Genomic DNA, 23,161 nt, shown 5'->3' with positions numbered 1-23,161 from the left:
TTGTTGAAGGGATGTTTGTTGTAGTTGTATATAAAAGTTCTTTATCAGGTGTAGTCTATGATAGAAGAATGCCAAAGAAGCTGAAAAGTAAGGTGTACAAGACAGTGGTGTGACCAGTACTACTGTTTGGTACAGAAACCTGGGCAGTAAAGGCAGAACAGTTGAAAAAGCTAGAGGTGATGGAAATGAAGTGCCTGAGAAAGGTGGTAGGATGCACTCTGCGGGACAAGTGAAGAAATGAGGACATAAGAGCAGAAACCAAAGTAGATCCAATAACAGAAAAGATCATAGAAAACAGATTACAGTGGTGTGGACACATGTGTAGAAAAGCAGAAGACAATCTGGTGAGGAGGATTTGGGACAGACAGGAAGAAGGTAAGAGGAAGCGAGGGCACCCAGCAAAGAGGTGGATGGATTGTGTGAAAGAAGATCTGCGACAGTCAGGCACGAGTGTTGAAGAAGGCAGGAGAGTGGCACTGAATCGAGAGAGTTGGCGACAGTTAATACGATACCCTGACCCCATGTAAATGGGAAAAAGGGGATGATGATGATGATGACTTGTGAGTATATTTAACTAATTTATTAATGCATTTCAATACTTTTCTAATGAGTTGGAGCAACTTTGATGATTATCAATTACTTTAGCATTTATTGAGAGTATCCTGTGGAGCATTAGTCACCTTAATGTTCATTAATAGATGCCATAAAATATAAATATTGGTGACTTGGAGTTCTATAATGTGTGTCACTTGATTGCTACAGAAGAATGCAGCTAATTAATTTGTTACTTGTCCTTAAATTACTAATAACAGACTGGATTTTCTTTTCAAAGTTGGTTATAATTAAGAAGCAGCTATCACATTACATTTTGGATTGTGGTTGTAGGTATGAAAAAGTACTGTTATGACTCTGCATCTGTTCTACTCATGATAATATTACTAAAATCAAGTTAAGTAAGAAGTAAATCTTACTATTATCCATCAGTTCTAGGATTTGTAAAGCTAGTGTATGTATACAAATGTTATAATTACATTTGTGGGTTATTATGGTTAATTCTTTTGTAATAATTTGGGTTGTAGTTTATTACATTTACTAAAATGATTGCAATGAATAGATGAATGAAATTTATGAGAAAAAATACTACTAAAAGGGGTAAAATACTACTGAAAGGGGCAAAATAACTCAAGAAGTTTATAGTACCAAGTTAAGTACTTCTGAACATTATGTACTTGGAGATAGAAGAGAGGGTTATAATTATGAGTTGTTAACAAGCTGCCTCCTGTAGTCTGAGGTTTGATTCCCTTAATGTCTATCTGTTTATTATGTGAGTCTAAGCAGGTTACTTAGCCAGTCAGTATTATTGGGAGATTGGGTTAGGCTTCTCATTGGTCACTTGGAGCAAATGCCTCTGAACCTATTATTGCACTGCATAATCTTTGATCATGGCCTATATTTGTGGATGATATTTGTGTGTGTGTGCATAGATGGCTAGATATACTCTGATAAGTTTGAATTTAGATGTGAGCTCGATGTATAAAATGCAACTGGAAGGAAGAGTGTAGTGCAAATATTATGCCAGTCATGTTTCTAGTCTTTTATCAGTCAAAACTGAAAGGGGAAGCTGCATTAGGCTACAAGATTTTTTACCTGGCATTGGCAGTCTCCTAGGAATTACTCTAATAGAAAAATCATGTCATGTGTACCATGCTCACTGTTAGTTATGCTGATGGGTGGATAGAGGTTACTATTTAGATTAAAACAGGGACATATTATGGGCAGGTAGAGCAGATATTAACAAAAGAAAGAAATTGACATCTGTGTAGTATACTAGATGACAGTCTATATGATACCTCATTCTAAGGTATTACAGTGACGGGGGTGATGGGGTTTGATAATGGTGTTCATCAATACAGATGAATAGGGACTTTATTAAAAATGGAGTTTAGGGTGGCTGCATAGTAAGAAATTAATAACATGAGCAGTATTGGTAGGAGAGGTTGGGTTAATTTAAGCACTATACCATCTTAGGACAGTAGGATGGGCACAACTGCCTGCCCTCTGACAGAAGGTTTGTAGGAAAGTAGAAAACAAGTGCCTTTATACAAGTGATTTATAGTCAGCAGAATAACATTTTAAGAAGATCTAGGAAGAAAGGTGGCTATGTGGATATAATGTATCTGACTTGTATAATTGTATGTTTTTTCTAAATAATAAATAAACCAGTTTTAGAAATTTACCACAGTATGATTTCATTTATGATTAAAGACATTAAAGGAGAATAACTTGATGTTCTCTGGTAACTGTCTAAAAGTACAACTTAACTATAGTACAGAAGATTATATGTACCAAGATGGCATATATATATATATATATATATATATATATATATATATATATATATACCACCAACAAAATCTCCAACACTCAGCTTAAAATGAAAAAGACAGCTGCCGTTAAGAGAAATTTATTGCAACACAGTCTGCAACCACAGACCGGTGACCGGTTTCGCCAAAGGCATCATCAGTATGTGACTTAATGATCAGACGTCCTGATTTGAATACAAAGCTACGAAAACAAATGGCAGCAAATTTAAAGATGTAAGCACCTAAATTCAAACACAAAAATAAAAAATAAAAACTATAGTTAATACCAATTGTTTGAAATAGGTGCTTTCAGCTCCCACCACCAAAACCATATACATTGCACTTGAAAACTGAATATATGAAACCCTATAGCTAATTTAAATATATGCATATTGCTCAATAATCAGTATCCAAATTCAAATTTTCATGCTAGTTACTCATTTTGCTGCCAGTTGTTTTAGTAGCTTTGTATTTAAATCAGGACTTCTGACCATTAAGTCACACACTGATGTTTGGCGAAACCGGTCACCGGTCTGTTGTTGCAGATTGTGCCGCAATAAACTTCTGTTAACGGCAGCTGTCTTTTTAATTTTAAGCTGAGTGCTGGAGATTTTGTTGGTGGTTTATGTGGTTTCACTCCATGCACCAGTATTGTAATATATATATATATATTAAGTCTTCAGATATGTTGCAGCCTAGGTGAAATGATTCCTTTGTAATTGTAGAATGATAATTGACCCTTCCGTGATTGTTTTGTATGTGTTTGTTTTGTTGGTTAAAATAGTACAGAACATTAAATAGGGAACAGGAAACAGGAGAAGATACACCACTGGCTGTCATCTGTCTGCCTTAAACATACTCATGAATACTTAAAAAGTGGATACAACTCCCACTCCAAAAATACAAGGATTGAATGATATGCAAGAGAGGAGGTAGAATACTGCTCAATATAAGGCACATGCCTGCCTGAGACACATATTCGGATAGATCAATAATGTCTCTCTTCATATAGTCCAGGGAAATATGTGTCAGATTGTTAACTCCCACATTGGCTATGATAGAATCATACTGGTACCTGTGGTGTGGTGACTTGAGTTTGTGCATAACTTGGTGGATCTTGGTTACAGATAAGCAAATAACCATTACCTTTGCTGTTTTCATTGTGGTGAGTGGGGTATCTTGATCTCATTCAATGGCATCTCCTATGATAAGAGTCCTGAGTATTACGTGGTTTGCTTGATGGACTTTGATCTTTGGCATCTACTGGGTCTAAGAGTCTGTGTGCTGTTTGGTGTTGCTTTTGGTGTGTGCTTTAGAGATTGTTGAGGACAGGCATTATTGTTTATTGGCTTAGGAGGTCTTTGAGGTCCAATAATCACAACAGGATCCCATTCTAAATTGCAAGTTGTGAGTTAAACGAGTGTTGCTGCTGCTTGGTCAAACTCAGCAGTAAGCCACTCAGAATTCTTAATGAAGCATTCACAGTAAGCCCAGCCTGTCTTTTGCACTGCTTTCTGCTACAGTACTAGCAAATGCTACATGGCCTAAGTGTACTCACTACTGTACAGTTCCTCAGTTTCTTGCCAGTATATGGATAAGTAAGGCTTTATTGTTCATTAGCTATAGATTACTGGGGGATATGGAGAGAAGATAGTTGTGAATGCAGTAGGGGGCAGGATAAAACCACACTTTCTTGTTATGACGATGAGAGGTTGAAGAATAGAACACCATTCTTCCATTGATTCTAGTAACTTGAGATGCAAATTATACTGAAAAATGGAGGAGGAGGATAATATAAAACTACTAGATGGACATTTAATTTATATTAAGTTATTGTTTGGGAATTTCTTAACAGAGAGAGAGAGAGGGAGAGACCAACAGTGGAGAGAGACAAAGAGAAAGTCAGAGTGACAAAGAGAAATAATGAAGTTAAAAAGGAAGCTTCCCATTTGCCACAATGGACAGAGAGAGAGAGAGAAAGAAAGACAGAGACATAAAGAGATTGAAAAGTTTAAGGCCGCTGTTCCTATTTGCCACAAATTGCTTATGTCATACCTAGACCAGTTAGCTTCTAATATTGCAAACTGAGACCATAACTGAAATGTACTATGCTGATTGACCATGTGTGTGTGTGTGTGTGTGTGTGTGTGTGTGTGTGTGTGTGTGTGTGTGTGTGTGTGTGTGTGTGTGTGTAAATGAAGATGACATGACTTGCCTATTTATTCATATTCCCAAAATACTGCATACTAGGGCACAGAAAAATGTCCACTTCTCAACTCTTTTGAATGTGGTTTACTTTGTGGTAAAGCAACATGTCAAAATTATGGAGTGCTGTCATGAGATGTCATGACCAAATGCCATGACAAACAATATTTAATGCAGGTTTACCTGCACCCAACACTGTTTACCCACCAAAGTGTAGCTGAAGTGTCACATGTCACTGGAGTGTGTAATCCTGCATTCTTCAATAACCAATGTGGTATACTGCTGTGAAACCGTGCACTCAAATTTCTGTTTCTTTTTTCATTTTTTAATAATGATGTTAAAAGAAATGTTTTATATCTTTATTCTTCTGATACAAACAATCTAGATACCATGGTATAGAGCAATTCCTGGAAATAATGCACACACCCTTCATGTGTATATATACACTAACACAGCATACCAACAGGGCTCATGTTATACCTCATACAATGTGAATTTGAAAAAGTTTCAGCAGTATATACTGTTGTCAGTTGTCTTGTTGTACAGTGCTGAATTTATGATGGAAGATTGCAGAAAATTAATTCTCATACTTTTGTACATTCCGTTAAGATAGGGGATTATGTTTGGGTCCCTGTTTGTATGTTTCATACATGGATTTCCAGAAATTCACCTTGTGAGTAGAGCAAAGCAAAGCTTAAGATGTGAATTAACCAGGCTGGCATCAGGAGCAGTAAACCATCAACACATAATACCCCAGATTTCTTGGAGCCCCCCAATTACTAGGAGAAAAAATACTAACTGGCAAAAAACATACCTTTTTAATAAAACATCAAGCTTGTTAACAGAAAGGATGGAAAGGCAATTCTAAAAATATATTTTTTCTAACTTCCCTAACATAAATTACTTAAGAAACATCAATATGAGTGTTTAAGAAATTTAAATAGTCACCTTCCACCCACTCTTCTGAATTAAAGTAACATGGTATATTTTAGTTGTCTTGTGGTTTGTAATCCTGTAAAAGCGGGTAATCTTCTAGATGATACAAGGCTTGTCAGCACTAGTGTGTGTGTGTGTGTGTGTGTGTGTGTGTGTGTGTGTGTGTGTGTGTGTGTGTGTGTGTGTGTGTGTTTGTTTGTGCAATATAACTGAAATGTATTACTGTAGCCATTGTCTTGTTTTATTCCAATCTGATATTTGAGACATACATGGTCAACAAAGAGGTTGTAATTGTAGGGTCTTAAATATGTTTGTGTGAATGAAGATTGACCCTGCTGTCTTTTGATCATGTTAAAAAGCCATTAGTGTGGAGTTGCAGAACTAATTTGCATTTGTTTGAAGAAAGTTGGAAAACCTTAATGTGGCTTATGTCTTATTTGTTTGAAGAAAATTTCAAATACACTTCTGTGGCCATTATTTTATCACCCTGCACATACGAGGTGTACACATAGATGACCTTGTATATAATGGCAGGAAAACAGCACTATCTCTGAATGAAAAAGGACTTACTCTACTGCCATTTGATCCTGTTAAACAGTCATTACTCTTGTGTTGCAGGATTATAATACATTTGTGTGAAGCAAGTTCAAATACTGTATTGTGGTTACTGTGTGTTTATGTGAAACAGAGATGAAATGCATTACAGTAGCCAGTATTGTTTAATCAGACATCAGATATGTGCAAAGTGGCTATAATTGCTGTATGTGAAGGGGCTCTTTGTGTGTGAAACAGATTGATCTAGATGCTGTTTGTCTTAGTAGAACTTGTGTGCATTTATGTAAAGCAAACTGGAATATAATATTAAGCTCACTATGTGATTTTGTGCAACATATTGGAAATTATTTTGGCCATTATTTTATCACATTCAGGCATCTGAGATATGCACAATCAAGGAGTAGCTTTAATGATATGCATGGGGTTTACTGTGAAAGAAAATGCCTGATTCTGCTAACATTTACTAAATGTTTATAGTCATTAATATGGCTTTACAGGACTACTGCACATTTGTGCTAACGAAGTTGGAACAGTTTATTTTACCGTGTGTGTGTGTGTGTGTGTGTGTGTGTGTGTGTGTGTGTGTGTGTGTGTGTGTGTGAGACACTGGCCATTATTTTATCACAATTAGACATCTGAAGTATACAGAGACAATATAGTATTTATAATTGGGCACAAGGGCTGAGTATGGGTGAATGACACTTCTTTCATTTGATCAGAATAAACAATTAGTAATTTGGCTTTGCATGACAATCCTGTATTTTTGTGAAGCAAGTTGAATACTTTATTGTGACCATTTCTTTAAAAATCACAATCAGATATCTGAGGTGTATATTTTCAATAAAATATTTGTGTTTGATGGATACAGACACTATCTGTGGGCAAAATGATGCTGCATTTCATCTGAGTCAAACAGTTGATGATCTGGCTTAATAGAGCAGAGACACCCTATTTATTGTACTTTCTGAAATTAGATTTAAATGAACAATGCTATGGCTTATGCATATATGTGTATGGGATGTGTGGGGAAGCTGTTTCAGTGCACCTAAAAGCAACAAGTTGGCCATAATTTCTTTTACTTTTCATTCTAGTCAGACATGACTGTTGTAGACAATAGGTGGCAATCTCTGTCAGCCGTGGCTTGATGTATGTTAAATCAGCTGATCATTGGGATGCATATTTTTCATGTACTATTGTGTATTTTAGAAAAATAATGTTTCTAGTCTTAGAATTTTGCTACTTCCAAGATGGCCTGTGATAACTCATCTTCAAAGCAATTACCTTTTAGTCTGCATAGTGAGTAGTGCTGCCATCTCACATTTCCTGGTTTTCTGGTAGAATTTGTGGTCTGTGTGGTTTCATCTGTGTGAAGTCGCCATGTCCTTCCTTTATCTGTGTTGATTTTACAGGTGCTCTGGTTTACTGGATACCCCAAAGACATGACATAGTTGAGTGAAATGGTGTTCCTACACTTTGCCTGTAGATAAAATGTGCACTGTGTGTATGTGTGTGTGTGTGTGTGTGTGTGTGTGTGTGTGTGTGTGTGTGTGTGTGTGTGTATTTGTTTGTGCAATATAACTGAAATGTATTACTGTAGCCATTGTCTTGTTTTATTCCAATCTGATATTTGAGACATACATGGTCAACAAAGAGGTTGTAATTGTAGGGTCTTAAATATGTTTGTGTGAATGAAGATTGACCCTGCTGTCTTTTGATCATGTTAAAAAGCCATTAGTGTGGAGTTGCAGAACTAATTTGCATTTGTTTGAAGAAAGTTGGAAAACCTTAATGTGGCTTATGTCTTATTTGTTTGAAGAAAATTTCAAATACACTTCTGTGGCCATTATTTTATCACCCTGCACATAAGAGGTGTACACATAGATGACCTTGTATATAATGGCAGGAAAACAGCACTATCTCTGAATGAAAAAGGACTTACTCTACTGCCATTTGATCCTGTTAAACAGTCATTAATCTTGTGTTGCAGGATTATAATACATCTGTGTGAAGCAAGCTCAAATACTGTATTGTGGTTACTGTGTGTTTATGTGAAACATAGATGAAATGCATTACAGTAGCCAATATTGTTTAATCACAATCAGACATCAGATATGTGCAAAGTGGCTATAATTGCTGTATGTGAAGGGGCTCTTTGTGTGTGAAACAGATTGATCTAGATGCTGTTTGTCTTAGTAGAACTTGTGTGCATTTATGTAAAGCAAACTGGAATATAATATTAAGCTCACTATGTGATTTTGTGCAGCATATTGGAAATTATTTTGGCCATTATTTTATCACATTCAGGCATCTGAGATATGCAGAATCAAGGAGTAGCTTTAATGGTATGTATGGGGTTTACTGTGAAAGAAAACGCCTGATTCGGCTAACATTTACTAAATGTTTATAGTCATTAATATGGCTTTACAGGACTACTGCACATTTGTGCTAATCAAGTTGGAACAGTTTATTTTACCTAGTCTGTGTGTGTGTGTGTGTGTGTGTGTGTGTGTGTGTGTGTGTGTGTGTGTGTGTGTGTGTGTGTGTGTGTGTGTTTGTGTGTGTGTGGTGTGACACTGGTAGTTATTTTATCACAATTAGACATCTGAAGTATACAGAGACAATAAAGTATTTATAATTGGGTACAAGGGCTGAGTATGGGTGAATGCATCTTCTTTCATTTGATCAGAATAAACAATTAGTAATTTGGCTTTGCATGGCAATCCTGTATTTGTGTGAAGCAAGTTGAATACTTTATCGTGACCATTTCTTTAAAAATCACAATCAGATATCTGAGGTGTATATTTTCAATAAAATATTTGTGTTTGATGGATACAGACACTATCTGTGAGCAAAATGATGCTGCATTTCATCTAAGTCAAACAGTTGATGATCTGGCTTAATAGAGCAGAGACACCCTATTTATTGTACTTTCTGAAATTAGATTTAAATGAACAATGCTATGGCTTATGCATATATGTGTATGGGATGTGTGGGGAGGCTGTTTCAGTGCACCTAAAAGCAACAAGTTGGCCATAATTTATTTTACTTTTCATTCTAGTCAGACATGACTGTTGTAGACAATAGGTGGCAATCTCTGTCAGCCGTGGCATGATGTATGTTAAATCAGCTGATCATTGGGATGCATATTTTTCATGTAATATTGTGTATTTTAGAACAAGAATATTTCTAGTCTTAGAATTTTGCTACTTCCAAGATGGCCTGTGATAACTCATCTTCAAAGCAATTACCTTTTAGTCTGCATAGTGAGTAGTGCTGCCATCTCACATTTCCTGTTTTTCTGGTAGAATTTGTGGTGTGTGGTTTCATCTATGTGAAGTCTCCATGTCCTTCCTTTATCTGTGTTGATTTTACAGGTGCTCTGGTTTACTGGATACCCCAAAGACATGCCATAGTTGAGTGAAATGGTGTTCCTACACTTTGCCTGTAGATAAAATGTGCACTGTGTGTGTGTGTGTGTGTGTGTGTGTGTGTGTGTGTGTGTGTGTGTGTGTGTGTGTGTGTGTGTGTGTGTGTGTGTGTGTGTGTGTGAGTGTGTGTGTGTGTGTACCTGCATCTTGCATCAGACATGGACTTTTAGGGACAGTATCAGCCTTTCCATATGTGAAAAGTATCAAAGAGTTGATTGTGGACACACACACACACACACACACACACACACACACACACACACACACACACTTGGGGGAGCAAACACATAACTCTTCTGGCTAGCAGTAAGAAATAACAGTTAACAAAGTAATTATAATAAGGCATAAAATGCATCACAGAACCTCTTGACACTCAGCACTGTGACAGTCTGATAGACCTAAGACCTTCAACTATGTAAGACCATACTTACACAGGATTAAAATAGGTTCCTATTCTAGGCCTCTGCCATCCATGTCAAGTACTTATGCTTATAGAAGTGTAATCTTAGTTCTTTATAATGCATGAAGTTTTAGCAGCCTTGATGTATTCCTAGTAATATAAAAATGTTTAGGAGGACAAAGTATTTTTACAACTTTGAAAGACATGAAACAGACAGCATTGAGACACATACAATGGGCCAAAGTGAAGTATGCCTTTGATGGACAAATAGCTTTAACAGCTGTTACACCCTTCACTATTTCACTCTTCCTGCTAAAAAAAAAATACTAAAATACAGAATGTTAAACATTACAAGTTTCAGGAGGAATGCTGAAGTAAAGGCTTAATCTCCTTATATTCAGACAGTATATTTAAAATATGAAATGATATTCATGTAATTATTAAGAAGCTGTAAACAATGAAATCCTATTAGAAAGAATTCTAGTGGTCAGCACAATGTTTGTAAATATAAAATCCTATAAAAAGAGTAAAGGAGAAACATAAAGGACACCAAGCCTCGTGACTGAATGAAAATTGGAAGGAGCTACCTAAAACACATGTGGCCAAAAGATCAACATGTTCTCAGCAAAATATACGTCTCATGAGATGCAGTCAAAAATGTTAGGTCAGACAACCAGTGGGGAAGGCAGTAACTGTGAAATGTACACTTATTTACAGAATATTTCCTCAAGTGTAGTGCACCCTAACTTATTTCTGGATATTATCTTTTATCACTACTAACAAAAATCTAAAATTGTAGGTTTAAGAAAAATAATCAGTAAGAGTAACCAGAAAAAATAATGAATATATGTCTTTCTTTTTATTTAAGTTCTACCACATTTCAGTGCACAAATTAAATAACTTATAAAAAGTATACAGCATGGTATACATAGTGTCAATTCTGGCAACAGCCATGCTCAGAAGCCACTAAACGTGTACCTGTGAGTTTAATAAAAGTAAGAAGGTCATAATTGTAATGGTTTTAATTTAGTTTTCTGGGGTTCACCTGGACACATATCCATTGTTTCATGGATATTTTATGTTGCTCTATAATGTACAATAATTATTTTTATTTATGCTTTAGGAGATACAAGTGGAATATGCAGAGAATCCAAACCACAGGATGCAGTCAGACCAGGAGGGCCATGTAGTCCATATATACCAACAAAATATGTGGTTATTTGCATAAAAAACTTTTTAATTTTAAATTTATTCCAGGATGCTTGGCTTCTCAATTTTGTATATTGATTTTACTTTTTTGCATTCTATTTTACTCCTCAGGTAGTTCTTCACTTAAGAAATGAACAATTCTACCATTATGCACATACAGATATATACACACAGACACAAATTCATACACACGTACACACAAATATACACATGTATGTAAGCCCACATGTATGTTTTATGGGCATCCTTGAAAAAAGCATAATTCTTTTCATGCTGTAGCAATTCAATGAAATAATGAAAATATTTATATATTCATGATCACATACATAATCTAACTTTTATTATACTCACAAGTATGCAATTATAATTCTTGCACTTTATAGAGCAGCATAAAATATCCATGAAACAATATGCTGTAGAGGTGTACACCCCAATAAAAAACAATGAAGGTCTATAGCAAACAATGAATGGTTTTATACAGCCTGTTGCAAAATAGTAAACAATAAGCCCAAATGTTTTTTCCTCCATTTAGGACTGTGTGAAATTATAAGGATATGTACAATGTACAGTGTGTTATGATGCCAGTTCCCTTTAACGCTGAGATGACTGCAGTTCTCATTCCACAATAAATGCATTTCAGAAAAATATTTTTGAATCAGTTAGGTACTATATGCAATTATAACCACTCTATTCAGTCTGGAATGTAGCATTTTAATTAGTGCTAAGACTATTAAACTCAAAAGAATGTGTATACTATAAAACATCTTATGTCTTTTACTTAGAAATTTAACTATAGGATCATTCTGCAGCATAAAGCTACTCAAGCAACAAAAAAGAATAGCTGTCTTTGAAGACAAGCAGTGTTGTCGTTGCATACAGTTTGCCCAAGGGAAGGCTTGGCTACAGTAATAAGTGAAAAAAAAAAATAAAGGTCTTCTCTAATCTTCAAAGGGTTTCTTGAGCAGACTGGTTTTAAACAGAATAATGAGAAAAGAAATTCATCTTTAGACTATTCCTGAAATTAAAGCTGCGTTACATTTTAACAAAAATAAAGCCACGTATTTCCTTAGGGAAGGTCCTACAGTCAACTTTATGAATAGTCTTTGATTGTCATGCCTGAAATAGATTACACACTTAAATATTTTTCTCAGTGCAAAAGTTTTTTTTTTTTTTTTGAAATGGCATGGAGGTACAGATAGTTTCTTGCTACTTATCAAAATTAATCTGGCAGTTAGAAATGTTAGCAGCTCAAACAAATCAGCTGAGAAAGCAAAGGTCTTTTGCCATTCATAAAAAACCAAAGACATCAGCAAAAACATCATATCCCTTCATGGTGGTTGTGATGACATCTTGTTTTTAACAAAAATGCTTTATATTTTTGGAAGTGGCTTAGATGTCTTAGTCACTGTGGGATATGTGAACAGTGTTGAACATGGTGGAGTTATTATAAATATAAATTCCATCAATAATATGCAGATTCTGTCACTCTTCAGAGCAAAAATGTTGCGTACAGTCACAAAACCCATAACACACTGTATTAAACAGACTATAATAGCACATGTCCTGAACATAGTACTCACTAACATGGGAAAGCATTGCACCCCCTCCCCCATGTGATGTCCTCCCTGCTAAGATCAGACCATAACTCAGATACCCCATCAAGTTCTAAAATGCTTAAGAATTTTTCAAAGACAAACTTCCTCCTACTAAGTGATGATATAAGAAGTTTCAAAGCACACTCAAATGCAGATAACATGGACTCCTATGCAGAGATGTACAGTGCACCTATGCCCTGTATAACCACTTACGCAGTTGTATAGAATTGGCTGTACCTGACCACATTAAAACCAGGTCTTCCAAAAAAACAAGCCACCCGGGTTGGAAAGAAGCTGACGTCCAAGATCAAGAGTGAACTGGCTCAGCAGAGGGTGAAATCTCTGTCTAGCTTATACAAACAATTTAGAGATATTGTCGTCATCCAAAGCTAATTACAAAGCAAAAATAGTCTCCCTAGCTAATGATAATCATAAGGCATTCTTTAATAACATCCATAATCTAAAAGGGAATACCCAGCTATGCACTGAACTGGTTATGGATGGCATCACTCATACTCAACTGGAAGTAATGGACAACCTACTATCTGACAGATTGGGAGCAAATGTCACCCTCCTGTCCCCTCCTGTCATCCCCCAAAGTGTACCTGGCAACATTACTTATTCTATTATCTCAAGAGAACAGGGCATCTTAATGTTCTTCAAGGCCAAAATCATGGCATCAGTGGGACTAGTCAATATCCCAGGTTGCCTTTTAACAACTTCAACCATGACCTAGCAGACTCACTTGGATCCCTGTTTAACCACAACCTGCAGACTGGCTTTTTTCCAGTGGAATGGAGGACAGCACCAGTAATCCCTCTACACAAAGGGGGACCATCATCCAACCCTGGGAATTATAAGGAATTATATACCCATAAGCTTGACTAGCTTCATCTGCAAGGCCATGGAAAGAATCATTATGGACCTTATTAACAAGAACATAGGTAATCTCCAAACTCTGGACCCAAACCAGTTTAGATTCATTGAAGGTAGATCATGCCTGTTAAACATGGCTCATAGGTTCACAGATTAGTACTAGGCTAGCTGCCTTTGTGGCCATTTAAGCTTAGCCAATTAACCAATGTAAGAATCAAATCCTGCACCTTCTGTCTATAAGGTAAACACCTTAACCATTATACCAACCTTGACTTCTTCAAGAAAGTCACCAAGGTGCAGGATGAGGGAATGACAGTGCATGCCATTGCTCCTGACCTAGCCAAAGTATTTGACACATACCAGATGGGTAGCCAACTAGTCACCGACAGGACACATATTGTCAAAGTGGGTGACCCCTTACTGTTCAGAATTTATATTTTTAGAGGTCCAGGCAAACTTGAACAGCCTGTGGCTGACCAGGTACATTGATGATTGCAAACTGAGAGCAATCATTGAGTCCCCCACCAATGTTAATATACTGCAGAAAAGGTTAACACAGACAAATGATTGCTGCCAAAGCCACGGATTAAAGCTAGATAAAAAAATGCATTATTACTTCCTTTGGGAAGCTGACATTCCTGCTAATTACATTATAGACAGCATCCCCTAATTGTAGAGCCTGTGGTATGTGATCTAGGTACTCAGACAGCCACCTGAACTTTGACCACCACATAACCACTGTAGTAAGCTAATCCTTCTGTGTGGCACATCTTACTAGTAAAGACATACCATTTAGATCTAAGGATGTTACAATTCCATTATACTCAGCCCTAATCAGACCAATAATTGAGTACAATACTCCCGTTTGCATGTACCCTACCAGACACCTGCAACAAAGACCACAGATTTTCTAACCAAGAAATTACAGGATACATAAAACAAGTCTTGTGGGGAAAGGCTGAAAGGCCCTGTCACTGTACTCTGTCTCCTACAGGTTGCTAAGGAGTGACCTGTGCCTGGCTTACAGGGCAGTCTCTGACCTGGCCCTAATGGAAATGCTACACATTTGTAAATCAAACTGGATGAGGGTCACTCGCTCCAGACATCTTAACCTAGCCATTGCCATGAACAGGTCATGCTGGAAAGATAGATATATCTCCAGATACAGCCATTTCTCTGGAACAAGCTTCCAATACACATGAAACAGAGCCCCCCCCCCCCCGACTGTCTCTTCAAATGCAGCCTAGATGAATGGATGGGTGACTACAAATTCACTCCTGGGGTGGTGCACATGTCCCTTCTGGACAGAGAAAGTTATTAACCCACCTTTAAGCTTTAGGGAATTCACTTCAGCTTAAGCCCATTTTTCAAGCAACAACATGAGGTAGACATATGTGCCTTTGCCTGGTTGTTTTGAAGTGAATAATAACTATTCTGCTACAGACATTGTGGCCATATTTTATAACCTGGTATTACTTAGAGAAACATAATGTTACCATTTTAGAGGTAGTTTCTTAAGGTATCTGTCATTTGTTTTGCCACATATGGTTACATATTGCAACAGATATGAGAAAACTTTAAGTTGTGCAACTAGTGGTTAACTTTTCAGTGTTTAACTTGACCTTGCTATTAACTATGCTCTGTCTATGTAATAGCCTTGTAGTTACATTTATTTCCTTATGGTAGAAAGTCTACAACATACACAATATTCCATACACTTGCATTTATTTTTTTTCTTTCCTTTTCCTCATAATTTCAGATTCTTTATGCAGACTTGTAAGCTAAATACAATGTAGCAGTAGAGATCCTGTGCAGAATGTGTGATGCATTTTACCTTCGAATAACAAACAATATGCTACTGACATGACAGATAGATGGTACATGCCTGGGGTGCTACATATATATGCTACTGAGTCATGGGTGGGCCTGACTGTCCAAGGATAGTAAGAGTGTTTAGAACACTTTCTGTTGATTGGGTACACTACCTATTTATGGTACTCTGTGTGGTACTTGTGAATATGTCATCCCAATGTCTAATTACTTAGTTTATTACTATCTTAGTACTCATCTAGTATTATTTAAAGTAGTATGTTAATAATCTTTGTTTCAAATGTGCAATGAAATTAATTACTATGTACTTTCACCATTTCCTAACTTCAGTTTAACAGTATTTATGATGAAGTAATATAGTAGCAACTGTGATAAGATGTGCTGAGCAAGTTAAATTAATTTAAGAAATGAATACATATACATGAAGCTATGCATTTTACATTTCCCTTAATATCTACCCCTACTTTACACATGTATTTGGCTGCACACACATGCATGCATGCATGAGCATGTACATATGCACCCCCCCCCCCCCTCACACACACACACACACACACGCACACAAACACAGTTATGCTTTTTGTTTTGGGGTAATAGAATAGTGTGAAATTTCAGGTGAGGTACACTGAAAGACCATCACTATAGCATAATTTAACATGTGCAGCTCTAACACTGAGCAAAATTAATTTCTGATGAGTCATATGGTCTTTATGCAATGGCACTCATTTAAAGTGATTAGTGAAGGTATATTAACCAACAGATTACAGTCTGTATTTGCAACTATGTGTGTTTGTATGTATAATATACTGGGAAACCAGTAACACAGTAACCTATGGAAATAATATAAACTGAAACTTACTTTGAAGATGCAGGGCATGTATCAGCCTCAGGCTAGTGGTATACAATCCAAACTCCTGTAAGAAAGGGTTTCTCTTAGCGGGCTTCCATGGGATTTGTTAAAGTACCTGGAATATCACAAAAGAATAAATTCATTAATATTTCAGATGACACATAAGCAGGGGACCACATTCAAGCATGCCTGAGGTCATGGGTGTAAGTAAACAAAGCATACATTCTTTTCAGCTAGACAAAAGTATCACAGTGACATATGAAAACTTGCAGTCAAAGAGATGCACATTTCTATCATTTTATGAAGAGTTTTTGCCATTCAAAGAGGAATATGAAGTCTTTAGAAGGGTACATGTATCAGCCAGGGCAAGGAACTTCACTTTTCTTTTTGTCTAACTATTAGGTCATAGAAATGTCTGGAAGAGTCAGTCCATGGAGGTGTTATGCCTCTCTGGAAGTATACATGTGGACAATTTAGTACACTCACATACTGTTTGAACCTAGTGTATATGTCTTACATTTTCATGCCACGTAAATGAAAAATTCCAGTGTCTATGTTCATATGCATCTTATGTGGACTGCAGGTATGTCATAACACAGGCAGAATATTTGGAGATACTGTGTCCTGATGTAGCTTAATAAACAAAGTTCAGAATCATCCCACATAATAAGCAAAAATTCAGAATCCTGGGAAGGCGAATGGCCGCGGTACCACATTAAGTGGTAGAATAAACAGTTTGCATTGAGCAGTTTGGTCTTTTTTGTTTTTGTAAAATCCTCACACTGCTGTTACTTCTCTGCAGGCTGTAGAAGAACTGCTGTTATTGCTTGACTTGGAGAAGAAAAGCATTATTTTGGGACAACATCATGTAAGTCACTTTTCAAGTTGTCATACTTTCTGATTCACTATACCAAGAAAATATTTTGAGAAAATTTGTACTACATAAACTTTCATAGTCGCTACAAGAAAAGGCTTCTAGCTCTAGACATTGTGTCTGTATAGCAAAATCATAAAGCAACTTAATTCCAACTTATTTTCTTGAAGTTTTGCAAGTTAACCCTTTTATGTTCTAGTTTCTACTGTTAAAACATACATTTGCACAGGTATATATTTTATATGCATTTCTGTTCTAAGACAGCAGGGCATGCTGTGGTTACATTTTAGCTCAGTACATAACATACAGTTCTGTATAAATCATATAAATATTCACAAATGCCATAGAATTATTTACAATTTTCCAGATAGCTGGCAGGTAATATTTCCCTATATCACAACTGGCATTGTGATGCAGCTGTTTTTTCTGTATATTTTTTTCAGGTATTTTTGAAACCTGGAGTTCTTGCACAGCTTGAAAGACAAAGAGAAAAATTGGTAGTACAGACCTTAATTATTTTTCAGGCAGTATGCAAAGGTTTTCTTGCAAGGCAGAAGTTTAAAACATTAAAGGTAAGGCCCATTAATTATAATTTTAATTATTTTGTTTTGAATACTTGCTGTCTAGTGTGATATTCATAGCTATCGATTGTATCATTACAACAAGAACTTAAATGCAATGAGATGTAAAACTGGAGATGTCTTTTTGTGAAATACTGTTTTTTTTCTGAAAACATTCAGCTGGTTATTAAAAAGAATATATATCGATGAGTGGGTCAACTGTAGCTTGATGCTTGATAAGATGTAACTATAACAGTTCAATTGTCTAAGATGAAGAGTTAGACCCTCATATTGGATTCATGGAAATTCATTGGACCTTCTGTGATTGCACTAAAAAATAAAAGTTGACAGTAGAAAAAGTCCATTTTCACAGAAACATAATCAGAAGTATTTCTAAGTATACAAACTCTGGGGCTGTTGAATTTTTGAGAGGAAATGGTAATTGTTCTTATCCCCAAAGTTCCATGACTAGACTTGGCATAATCTCTGAATACCATGGTATTAGAAAATGCTTCCAGCTTCAGTCTTATGGTGAATGTGACTGAATGGTGGTCCAATTTGGTCACATAGGAATTTACAGATAAAACAACAAATAAATACACACTGCTGAAGGTAGTCTTGCCAAAAAGAGAGCCAAAGTAGAAAACAATGCAGACCTACCATCATAGACACAATAAAATCTGTGATTTATTGTTGTTGTTGTTGTTGTGTCTTTCGGCTTATCCCGGTTAGGGGTCGCCACAGCAGAACTCCAGTCCGCTAATGTTTGGTAGTGGATTTGTACGTGCCAGGTTACCAGCCCTAATGCACAACCTTCAATGAAGGCACGCCCATTCATGCATGCCTCCACACAAAAGACGTTCTAGCTGAGAATCGAATGCGACAACGTCTTGCTGTGAGGCGACAATGCTACTGCAGCACCACTACCACGGTAAAATCTGTGATTTAATAAAACTCTTAAAAGACACAGCAAACAGAGAATGTAGGATAAGTGCTTTCGGTAAAACCTTCTTCAGATCCAGAAATGTCTGGGCATATGTACATGTTTGAGGGGGTTCACTTCAGTTCACTGAACTTTCAATTGACTGACTTTCATTTCACTGACACCATTTCACTGAAATTCATTTCACTGAAACTTCATTTCACTGAAACTTCATTTCACTGACAACTATTATTAACAATAAAATGGAATATTCCCCCTTCCCCACTGTATTGCGACCCTGGAGTAAGAATATGTAGTTAGGGGGGTGTGGGGGGCGCAGCCCCCCACTTCATTTCATATAATATTCTTACGTTTTGATATAATATTGCTTAGTAAAAGAAAAGTAAGTGGGGGGCTGCGCCCCCCACACCCCCATAACTATATATTCTAACTCCAGGGTCGCACTACAGTGGAGAAGGGGGCATATTCCATTTACTTTGTAATAATACTTGTCAGTGAAATGAACTTTCAGTGAAATGAAGTTTCAGTGAAATGAATTTCAGTGAAATGGTGTCAGTGAAATGAAAGTCAGTGAATTGAAAGTTCAGTGAATTGAAGTGAACCCGTTTGAGGATGCATAAGTCTTCCAGTTAATGGAGGGGTAGTTGAAGTCTACTCAGAGAATGGTGTTTGGTTTAATGCACCGGGACTCCATGCTGGTTAGGCAAGAGGTATGGAGTGAGGGGGACATCGACAGGGTGCTGTAGTTGGCTATGCTATAATGGTGGGTTTTCTTAATATTAAGTTGGATGTGGAGGAGTTTCAGGTCATTATCTTGCCTAATCAGTCTGGAGGTGAACATTTTTTAAGTACATGATGACACCACTGTCCTTAGTACTTCCATCTAATGGAGTGGGCTTGAATGTGTGGTAAGCATGGAAACCCTCTGCTGCCGGATTGCTCTGGAACTAGGTCTCTGTGACAGTGCATATATCAATGTTCTCCAGGATAAGGAGTACATGTAGGTTGTGAAGCTTTAGTTAAGGCTCCTAGCATTGATCAGCTATAACTTTAATAACTTTATATTACCAAGATTTTGTTTTGTTATGTGTGGAGCTTTGGAACACTGTCTTTGCCTAATAAACACATAGTGAAGTCGGCAAGAATTTATGTCCACTCAGACTGATATATATTGCATCCCCCTAATTGTTGAGGTCAGTAATCTTTTGTTTGTTTGTAGCATCATTCTTGGTGGTGGTAGAATGCATGGCTAGGTTCATACCTGCCTCAGACACATATTCAGAGAGCTCCATCATATTTCTTTACATGTAGTTCTGGGAGGTATGCCTCAAGTCATTTACACCCACATGCACTATCATTGTGTTGTGTATGTGTTTATGGTGCAAGTGTGCATGCGTGATGTGGCAAATCTTGGAACTTGATAGGCAACTGACCATGACGCTCATCTTGCACAGCCTAATGAGTGGTGCATTGGTGTAAATCACCATGGAGTCACTTGTGACTAAGATATTGCAATGTGTGGAGGTTTCCCTTGTGGGCCTTTTCAACAGAATCATTATGACTCTTTACTGTATGTTTCATACTGGGTACTGCCTGTGTTGTGTGTTTGTGAGATTGCTGAGGGCAGTTGTTTCTTAAACTACATTAAGGAGGCATTTGTGGCTTTGGTAGGTTACTTTTACAAGCCTTTGCATATATAGGTCCATGTGTTTGGTCTGAGATTTTTATGTAAGCGGTTCATTGTGGTGCTGTGTGGTACTGATAAACTGTATGTTATTTTGTGTGGCTTTCTATGAGAGCTTTGCCTCCAGTAACATTATATAACTACAGCTCTCACACAGTGAATGTCATATGTCCCTATTGCAATGTCATATATCCTTTCTGGAAAATATACATAGAATGGTGAAATAGCATTGTACCTCTTGTCCATGGGGCGTTACAACATCAGGGTGGTGCTGTTGACCATAAACCATGGAGGGTGTGTGCATGCATGTCCCTGTGGGTATTTTGTATGGGACACGGACAAAGACAAGCCATAGATAGTAGTTATGCAGGTCAACATATATATATATATATATATATATATATATATATATATATATATATATACACACACACACACACACACATATATATATATATATATATATATATATATATATATATATATATATATATATATATATATGGTGTAAGTGAAGTATACAAAAGCCTAGACAAGCAAGTTGTGACAGCACAGGCGGTTGTCAGCTTATAGTAGGAAACTGCCATAATGCAGGTTGCTATGCAATATGGGATAGATTTATTGTAATGTATGAATTCCATTGATATTCCAGGTAGATATGACACCTGCATGGGGGTATGGTAGGCTGATGCAAAGACAGTATGGTGATCTATGTACTCTAATTGTCGTACACCTTGCTGTTCTGTTACAATATTCGCAACACAGTACTGTGCCAACAGCTCAGAATGTCAGGCGTTATAAGTTAGTAGACACGTTATATGTGTAAGCCATGCTGGGCATCCTTTTGCAAATGTGTAATGTATGCATCCCCTGAATACATACTCTGTACATGTGAGTTAGTGTGCCAGAATGCATGCAGAGGTTGCAGCAGGTCATATATAGTATTGTTACAAATCGGTTTTACAGGTGTTCATCATTGAATCAGTGCTGCAGTAGCCTAAGCAATATGGGATGTTCTACCACGGATAGTACTACAATGCAAATAAGGTATTTCTCTACAGCAATAGCTCTACTTAGTTCCTGTTAAAGTTTAAAATATTTTATTCCTTTTCTCATTGATTCAGTAGTTAGACTACCTGTTCATTGCCGTAACATGTACTTGTTGTCATTTAACTATTAACTGATAATTGAGTATAATCTTTTTATTAGACATTTACTCATCTTTCTGACTGTAACCTTTTCTAAACTTAACGTATGTATCCACTGAAAAGGGGCGTTGTGCACAGTTGCACTACCCCATAAATAAATGCTAATAAATAATCGATACATGAATGAATCCTCCCTGATACAATTACACATTTCTGCAATCTGCTTCTGAGCTGAAAAACATTAATAAGAAATACAAGTAATGTGAATTAAATGTTTTGCAAGGTCCATTTCAACTATGTCTGAAATAAACATAAAATGACTTTCCCTGCATACATACTGTACTTCTAACATGCCACTGGTGCAAAGGGTCAAGATGGCACCTTGTCAGGTCATGTTGGCATCTACTTTGTTCAACAGATGGGATAATGCCAGGAACAGTACTTAATGGCTCTGTGACACTCATCTACTTTATACTGGTGACCCTCACAATTGACTCCCAGCAGGCATTCCTGGTGATCTCTGTACATAAAATACAGAAATAGTTTACTATTTTTAGAACACCACCAGGGAGCTCTACCGTCTTCAGTTTATTCTGTCATAGCCATGTCACAATCCAGAAAAACATGGTAGCCCTCCCATGCTTACACATGACACTTGAGCTGCCTCGTCAGAATCCTTATTAGTGAGACAAGTCACAATGCCATCACAGATTAATACTCATGCACACTACATGGTAGGATAGTCTTAGCTTGATAACTATGGCATGTTAGAAGTATAACAGCATCATAGTACCTACGTGGGTTTCAATTTCTGCACATGAGCACCTCTACAGGTCATCATTTTAAAGTCATTTCCCTCACGGTCCTCTCAGGGTCATTTACTCTCCCATGCATGTGTTCTGTCTGCACTTTGTCTCCTCATGTAAATGCAGAATATTGCAAAAGCATTGTAGCAATGCCTTACTGAAATGCTAAATGAGAAAAAAGGGTGATTTAGAAATATGCACTCTAAACAGAATAATTAGCATAGTGACCATACCAATAACTCCAAACCTGCTGGATGCAGAAGCAGCAGCCATTGCTGTTCTCATCACGCTAAAACAAGTTTGCTATTGAACAACCTGTGGCATGATTAAACACTTTCCAAGCCAAGCATCAGTCAGTTATTCAACCACTGAAGTGAGTTAAGTGATTGAACAGTGAGATTATTTTACTTGAAAGCATTCCGGAGTTTTTCCTTTGTCCAGGGCTCTGATGAAAACAGGTCTCTCTTAACTCACAATTTGATTAAGAAAACTAAAATAAATAAAGCTGACAACCAATTACTGAAAATTTGAAATTGTCAGATGCAGCCATCGGTATGATGAAATAAAAGAGGCAGCATTCACAGTACTATAGTAAAGGTGCAGAACAGTGTAGCTGAAAATTCTTGTAGTTTCATTAGTAGGTTCAATACTTGGTGATTACATTATAAAGGGGGGGGGCTATAGAATTCCTCAGGATATTTTACCGAAGTATAAATCCTCTTACAAAAAAATGATTTTCTGGGACATCTGAAATAAAATATTCTGTGAACCACTGCATATGTGAAGGAGTAGACCTTCCTACTTTCCTATGTTGGAACTGTACCACCAACTTCATTTTACTCAAAGGTCACACAGACCTACAGATCGGTGCAGTACTCAGGTTCAGCTGAAACCAGGTT

General features: G+C 36.9%; 1 protein-coding gene across 3 annotated transcripts in view; it reads left to right on the top strand.

Moving 5' to 3' along the window:
- The window catches only part of MYO18B (myosin XVIIIB), a 2,352,406-nt gene that overhangs the window by 1,044,962 nt on the left and 1,284,283 nt on the right, over positions 1–23,161 (top strand). For all 3 annotated transcript variants that reach the window (XM_044068483.1, XM_044068482.1, XM_044068484.1), the window contains 2 exons: positions 17,050–17,115; positions 17,565–17,693. In XM_044068483.1, coding sequence (XP_043924418.1) covers positions 17,050–17,115; positions 17,565–17,693 — 195 coding nt within the window. The remainder of the gene's footprint in view (positions 1–17,049; positions 17,116–17,564; positions 17,694–23,161) is intronic.

This window comes from Protopterus annectens, chromosome 4.part0 (genome assembly GCF_019279795.1).
Source record: "Protopterus annectens isolate FY-2018-M chromosome 4.part0, PAN1.0, whole genome shotgun sequence".
Lineage (NCBI taxonomy): Eukaryota > Metazoa > Chordata > Ceratodontiformes > Protopteridae > Protopterus > Protopterus annectens.
The sequence above is the reverse complement of the archived record's forward strand: the minus strand, read 5'-3'. Positions and strand labels throughout refer to the sequence as shown.